The following is a 7,673-nucleotide window of genomic DNA, read 5'->3' on the forward strand; positions in this document are numbered from 1 at the left end:
TATGGTTTGGATTTCTTTTTACCATGATCATGTATTACTATTTTTGGTCCTTATTCTTCTCAATTATAAAAATCAGACATGGCTATGGTAAAGACTCAAAACTGTACAGAATATATATAAAATAGGAGATCTAATCTCATTTCCCAAAGGTAATCTGTTTACCATTTAGTGTATATCCTTCCAGACTCTTTCCTTCCTCCCTCCCTCCCTCCCTCCCTCCCTCCCTCCCCCCACCCTTTCTCTCTTTCTTTCTTTCTTTCTCTCTCTCTCTCTCTCTTTCTTTCTTTCTTTCCTGTGCTATACAGCAGGTTCTCATTAGTTATCTATTTTATACACAGTAGTGCAGACTTCTTTTTATTATGTAAATATAAACATACATATAACACATATATGTGTATATATATATATTTGCCAAAAAAGGCAAATTAAACATTCTATTCAGCAGCATGTTTTTTTCAAAAGTATGCCAATATTTATTCAACAGTTATTTATATGTATAATAATAATGATAAATATACTATATATTTCCTTTATATGAATTGGACCATTCCTTCTTATTTCCCTAATCTTCTGTTGGTAGGATTAAAGTTTGTTTATAATTTTTCCATCCATGCAAAAAAGTTTTTCTCTGATTACAGACTATGCTCCTATGAACATCCTTATAAGCATCTGTGTACTGGAATGAGACTTTGTAGAATAACTTCTTAGCAGTAGAATTGCTGGGAGAAAAGATATGCATATTTAGAATTTTAGCAGTACTGCCAAAAGGTTGCATGAATTTGTATTCCCACCAGCAGTGTATGAAGATGCCTGTTTCTTTATATCTTAAACTAAATATTTATATAATTATAAAATAACTATTTTAATAATTTACTTTCTTTATGAGCATCATTTCATGTTTGGTCATTCTGTTCTTTAAATATCTTACTTATATGTTACTCACTTTTTCTAGTGGGTTATTTACCTTTTCCTTATTAATTTGGAGGATCTATTTACTTATTCTGGCTATTAATCCTTTCTCTGCTGTGGATAAGTGTGTATGTATACATTTGTATAATGTTCTGTATGTGTGTACATACACACATTTTAAATGTGCATATACATGTCACACATGTAACAGATGTGCAACACACTATACATAAGAGACAATATACTTGGAGTATTTTCTGGCTTTTTTTTTTTTTTGCAGTACGCGGGCCTCTCACTGTTGTGGCCTCTCCCGCTGCGGAGCACAGGCTCCGGACGTGCAGGCTCAGCGGCCATGGCTCACAGGCCAAGCCGCTCCACAGCATGTGGGATCTTCCCGGACCGGGGCACGAACCCATGTCCCCTGCATCGGCAGGCGGACTCTCAACCACTGCGCCACCAGGGAAGCCCTTTTCTGGCATTTTGAAGTATTAAATTTTTATGTATTCAAATTCTTTATTGCTTTTAGGTCTTGTGCCTTTCAAAGGCCTTTCACAGCTCATATCTAGTAGAGCAATTTAGCCTGATCTTCCAAACAGAATGAATTTTCACAATCAATTTGTCAATTCACCCACCAGAAAACAAAACAAAGCAAAACAATAACAACAAAAGAAAAAACATTTTATTGAGACTGTGATTGGGATTGCATTCAATTATTTAGGTTACTTTGGAGGGAGTTTACATCTTTACAGGATCAATCAATTTCATATTAGAAGATAATTTAACTCTCCATTTCATTAAGTATTTAAAAATCACTTCATTGAGGTACAATTGACAAACAAAAACCTATACCTATTTAATGTGTACAACTTGGTGAGTTTGGAGATAAATATACATCCGTTTAGCATCACTACACTGTGTCATAAATATGTAAGACCTGTAGCAAGAAAACTATACTTGACCCTGGGTATCTTCAGGGGATTGTTTCCAGGACCCCCTGCAGATACCAAAGTCCGTAGATTCTCAAATCCCTTATGTAAAATGGTGTAGTATTTGTGTATAACCTGTGTACATCCTCCTGTATAGTTTACATCATCTCTAGGTTACTTATAATACCTAATACAATGTAAATGCTATGTAAATAGTTATGAATATGAGGTAAATGCTAAGTAAATAGTTGCCAGTACATGGCAAATTCAAGTTTTGCTTTTTGGAACTTACTGGAATTTTTTCCCGAGTATTTTCTATCCATGGTGTTGGTTGAATCTGTGGATGCAGGGGGCCAACTATATACAAGTTTACCAAAGTACATGTCATTAAATATTTTTAAATATACGTCAGTAAAATTGTATCATTTTCTTATTATAGGTTTTTCACATTTTTGTAAGGCTTATGTCTAGATGTTCTATCAATTTTGAAATCACCTGATTTCCTAAGTGTCAGGGTAGCACCTAAACAAAGTAAATGCATCTCCTGTACTTTTGGAAATAGAGAATGGTGATGATGATGATGATGATGATGATAGGAGCTAACAGATAGCATTTACTATGTTCCAGGCATTTCTCTAATTATTTCATTTAAATCTTCACCATAACACTATGAGATACTTGTTATTATCCACATCTTACAAATGAGAAACAGAGGCACCGAGAGGTTAAGCAAATTTCCCCACAAGGTTCCATAAGTAATAGATGGCAAAGAGGATTGGAATGCAGGACATCTGCCTTTAGGATCCGTGTTTCTAACTATAGGTCACTCTACAAAGGATGTAAGGGAAGCTTTCTACAAGGCCTTGTTTTCAATTCTTCAGTGATTTCTCCTATTAAAAACTTTCTGACAACACCCTCTCTTTTAAGGTTTTGTGAACTACTTTTTGGTTTTAGTTTTCCTCATTTTCACGCACCCTCCTGTCTTCTCTTTGCTACCCCTTTTCTTATTCCTTTTTCTCTGGGAGGTCATCTGGATCAGCATAGATGAGCAAATTTCACTAGCAGCATTATGACCTCTTATGGCATGTGTCTTTTTGTAGGGAGACAGATGGAAGGTGTTCTTACATTTATTGGAAACATCAGGCTTTCTTCTTTTTATTACACTACTATCAATAAACGAGTTCTAAATTTAAGGGAAAGCATCACCACACTTGGCTGGCTGTACATATGCCCTGATGTTCCAAACTCTACAAGGAGCATCAACTCTTGAGGATGGGACTGATAGTGGTTTATAAAGCTAAGAGTATATCAAATCATTATGCTGTACACCTTAAACTAATACAATGTTATATGTCGATTATCTCTCAATAAAGCTGGAAAAAAATAATAAATAATAAAAATAAAGGTAAGAGTAGACACTTTAAGAGAGTCTTCCAGTCTTTGAGACTGCAACCCTCTACTTAGAGCTAGAAAAGATCTCGGAAACAACGCTGTGCTTCTTTTTGGGTTTCTATCGGAAGGTCTTTACTTTTCTTGCAGATTAAATTGACATTTCTATGGCTCTAGTTCCCTGGATCCAGTGTTTTTATGGGAACAGAAAGCTCCAGCTTTTCTTTTGGATGTGTACACTCCGGCGTCTCACTCTCCTTGAGAGCACTAGATTTTTCTTAGTGATTGGTATCCTCTGATATAAAGAAAGGAAGAAAAGGAAAGAGCCACTGTGTGACCTATAGTTGAGACTTAGGATAGCAGGATTAGAGGGCATCCTGATCCTTCAGGGCTCCTACTCTAACGCACAGTGGTATGGATGTTATGGGTTAGGAAATGGGATTTTTAAATTTTTAAACCACTCTGCCAGAAGTTTGGGGATTCCTAAAGTATGCCAAAGCATTGGGAAACTGGTATTGCTGATGAGTAATACAAGCAACTCTAGAGTATATCAGTGACCTAGGGGACCGAGGCACATGGATATTCAATGAATCGCACAAGCTCTCACACTGCTGAACCAAGCACTTCTAATTGTAGGTATGTTATGGTGCCTCTCTAAACTCAGAATTCTTCATTAATTCCACAAACATTTGTTGAGAACCTACTATGCTCCAAGCAGTGTGCTAGGCTCTGGTGATACAACAGTGAACAAAATAGACATGGTCCCTTCTGCTCTCATGGAATTTCCAGTATATATTTTATGTTCTAGAAGCATACACAAACAAAATTAGTTCCATGAAGAAGATGTTCATCAAAGCAGGGACTTCTATAACCAAAGGCATTCTCTCTGAGTCTCCTAAGACTGGATTTTTTTCAGATCAAGTTCTCTCTGCCTCCAGCACTGTTTTCTCAGAAGCTTGTTTCATCAGGTAGATGCTGCCCATCCCTTTATATGTACTTTTCTTGTGTTAGTGACCTCTTAATGCTAGTGACCCCTCAGTGATGGTTTTTAGTTTATTTTGTATGTTTATATGATTATTAAAATATTGCCAGTATATGTTCATTTCTTACTTCATGGGAAAGTTAGAAACTAGAGAAACGTAGAAAAAATTAAAAACTGCCCCAATCCCTGTCACACAAAAAAATTTAGTTTATTTCCATTTTCTTTCTGTGTATGCTGTTTGTTTACGTAGCTCTGTTCATTCGTAGGTTTGCTCTTAACTTGGGCCCTTGAGTCTCACCTATCATCTCTCTGGACCTCTGGGTCAGAGTACAAGCTTCACCAACATTGACTGATTATCTATTTTCTTCTGTTTCTTTTTTTTTTTCTTACAGCTGTGCTAATAGTCTTTTCCCTGATATCTGTCACCTATGGGGCTACCCTCTGCAATATGTTGGCTATCCAGATCAAGTACGATGAATACAAGATTCGCCTTGGGCCACTAGAAGTCCTGTGCATCACCATTTGGCGGACATTGGAGATCACCTCCCGCCTCATGATTCTCGTGCTCTTTTCAGCCACCTTGAAATTGAAGGCTGTGCCCTTCTTATTGCTGAACTTCCTGATCATCCTCTTAGAGCCTTGGGTTAAGTTCTGGAGGAGTGGTGCCCATATGCCCAATAACATTGAGAAAAATTTCAGCCAGCTTGGCACCTTAGTGGTGCTGATTTCCGTTACCGTCCTCTATGCTGGCATCAACTTCTCTTGCTGGTCAGCTTTGCAGTTGAAGTTAGCAGACAGAGACCTTGTTGAGAAAGGTCAGAACTGGGGACACATGGGCCTGCACTATAGTGTGAGATTGTTAGAGAATGTGATCATGGTCTTGGTTTTTAAGTTCTTTGGAGTGAAAGTGTTACTGAATTACTGTCATTCCTTGATTGCCTTGCAGCTCATTATTGCTTATCTGATTTCCATTGGCTTCATGCTCCTTTTCTTCCAGTACTTGCACCCATTGCGCTCACTCTTCACCCACAATGTAGTGGACTATCTCCACTGTGTCTGCTGCTACCAGCTCCCTCGGGGCAGGGTTGAGAACTCAGAGCCATCTGTTGATGCTGAAACAAGGCAAAGCATTGTCTGATTCTGTCTTTTGGGTATTTTGGGATGGGTTGGGGTTGCCAAGAGCAACTGTGAAATTGACGGAGACGATGAGGCTCATGGGTGAGTACCCACCAGGACATTGTTTTGAGTTTTCTGTAAGCCTATCAGAAGAAAGAGCAGCCCCCAAATAGATTTTATTTCCTTAAGATTGACTGCTATGTTTGGACACCAAGGTAACTATTGTGTACCTGGGAGGGTCAGAGATATCATTCACATTCCTCCCACCCAGGTCAGCTGTCTGGCTGCCCTATGAGATAACTTACATCCATGCACCTAAGGCTCTCTGTGACCTTTAAGCTCTGCTCATTCACTTGAGCATTACTGAGGTTTCTGTGAGCTGAACTGAATGGCCCAAAATCCCACCAGAATATATCCTGACTGATCAGAGGATGTGCCTGCTTATCAGCTATGGGTACCTCCCGGGAAACAGTCTGAGTTATGTGAAACCTGTAACTGTGAATGTGGCTGGGGTCTTTTAATTCCAGTGAGAAACACTGATTAAGAGGAAAACCCCCACTATTAAAAGAGCTGCTCCTTAAATGAGTTAGCTCTCCGTTAGGACTTTACTAGTGATCATTCATCAAGGATCTTTCCTTTCAGTGGCCCTTCAAAGGCACACTCTGAGGAGGGAGTACAGAGTGGGTTTCCTTCAAGGCATAAAGCAGAATGACTATCTCAGGGACCTGCATGGGCCTCCACTGTGCTGAGTGGAGTGGTTGAATCAAAGCTCTCACTTCATGCCTCCTTATCAGGGATTCCCTCCAACCTGGCTTTTCTGTGCTCTTTGACCAACATTGATGTAGATCTCAGAGAAGCTGAACTGTAATTGAAAATGTTTCTAATGTGTGGAAGAAATGAAGATTGCTTTGTGTTTCCTACTATCCTGAGTATTTTGTTGATTTGTTTTTTAGGGAAGAGAGAGGTAATAATAGCTAGGACATCGCCTTTATGTTGTTTGGGGTTGGGAGAGTGGCTAACACTCCAAGGTAGAGTGAAGGCGGAGGAGGGAAACGAGATCACGTTAAATCATCATCGGTACTGCTTTCTGCCCACAGGATTTTACTTTCTAATAAGGAGCATATGTTTATCAACCATCTGCTCACTCCCACACCCCCAGTGGATGAATGCAGTTCTCCCTTCCTTATGTATCTTAATGTTTATATCTTATATGAGTTGGGTATTTTGATGAGAAAGTCAGCTGGATGCCTCTAAAGTCACCAAAGAATTGAAGTTACTATGGCCACTGCTTATTGGGATCGAGTATCCCAGCATTTACCTAACTAAAGCTTGCCCCTCACAGACCAGGAAAGTGAGAAGAACTCCTAGTAGCATGTACAGTTGTGCCCACCACAGTGCTGTGAAGAACTGCGAACAATCTAACCTAAGCCTTTTCATTCTCATCCAGTTTTACTCTTGGAATCATGTTAAGAATTTATCTTTAGCCATTTCCCCTCCTCTTATACAGTGTCAGGACATTGTGTTGGAAGAGCTCCCTCTTCTAAGTAGCAGGGCTATGAGCCAGAATTGCCCTATTTGCTGATATGTCTAGTGTGGTTTTCCCATCTTCAACCACTGTTTGGGGCTAAAAGGATTGCATACTTAATTTGGGGGAGAGTGAAGTGACTTGCTTTGGAGCAGTGGAGATTTCCTTTTTCAACCTAACTCCCGCATTCCTCATCCTCATCTTTCATGATGGAGATGTAGGTTGTTGTCATAAAAAGCACACACTGCTGTCCTCTGACTGTTATTCAAGGTGAATTTGAAAGAAATAATCTACCAAACCTCCAGAAGAACACACTGCCTCTTTGGAATTCAAGCAAGAATTTCTCCCTAATGGTTAATATGCCTTCCATTAAGAGCAAGAGCAGTGTGGAACTATAATTTGGTCCATAAAAGCCATGTGACTCAGCTACTTAAGGGTCAGATGCTATGAGAGCACAGAGATACACAGTGAGCAAGGAAAGCCAATTAGAGCTGGAGTGGAGATACACAAGGCAAAAAAAAATGTGCCTCATGCTGGACCAGGCATATCTTCCCCCACGTATCCTCTCCAGCCTCAGTGACTTAATATCCCAGGAATGCAGCGAGTTTAGGGTAAGGAGTGTGGAGCAAGTTCCACCTGAAAAGCCTGCTGCCCTTACCTACAGAGAAGAGACACTAGTGATATGTTATACAAATGAACCTTCAGAACCTCCTATAGGTGGTGGCCTTTCTGTTCCACAGCAATCTCATAAATACACAGGAGATGAAGAAATTGTGGAATACAGGGGGTAGAGCAGAGGAAAGTGCTCCCTTCCACCCGCAAACAC

At 39.5% G+C, this 7,673-nt stretch overlaps 1 protein-coding gene across 1 annotated transcript in view; it reads left to right on the top strand.

Moving 5' to 3' along the window:
• The window catches only part of XKRX (XK related X-linked), a 70,179-nt gene extending 63,928 nt beyond the window's left edge, over positions 1-6,251 (top strand). The window contains exon 4 of the mRNA XM_060087235.1: positions 4,599-6,251. Within this exon, the coding sequence (XP_059943218.1) occupies positions 4,599-5,344 (746 nt within the window). The 3' untranslated portion in view covers positions 5,345-6,251. The remainder of the gene's footprint in view (positions 1-4,598) is intronic.
• The last annotated feature ends 1,422 nt before the right edge of the window (positions 6,252-7,673 follow it).

The sequence above is a fragment of the Mesoplodon densirostris genome, chromosome X (assembly GCF_025265405.1).
Source record: "Mesoplodon densirostris isolate mMesDen1 chromosome X, mMesDen1 primary haplotype, whole genome shotgun sequence".
NCBI classification, from domain to species: Eukaryota; Metazoa; Chordata; class Mammalia; order Artiodactyla; family Ziphiidae; genus Mesoplodon; species Mesoplodon densirostris.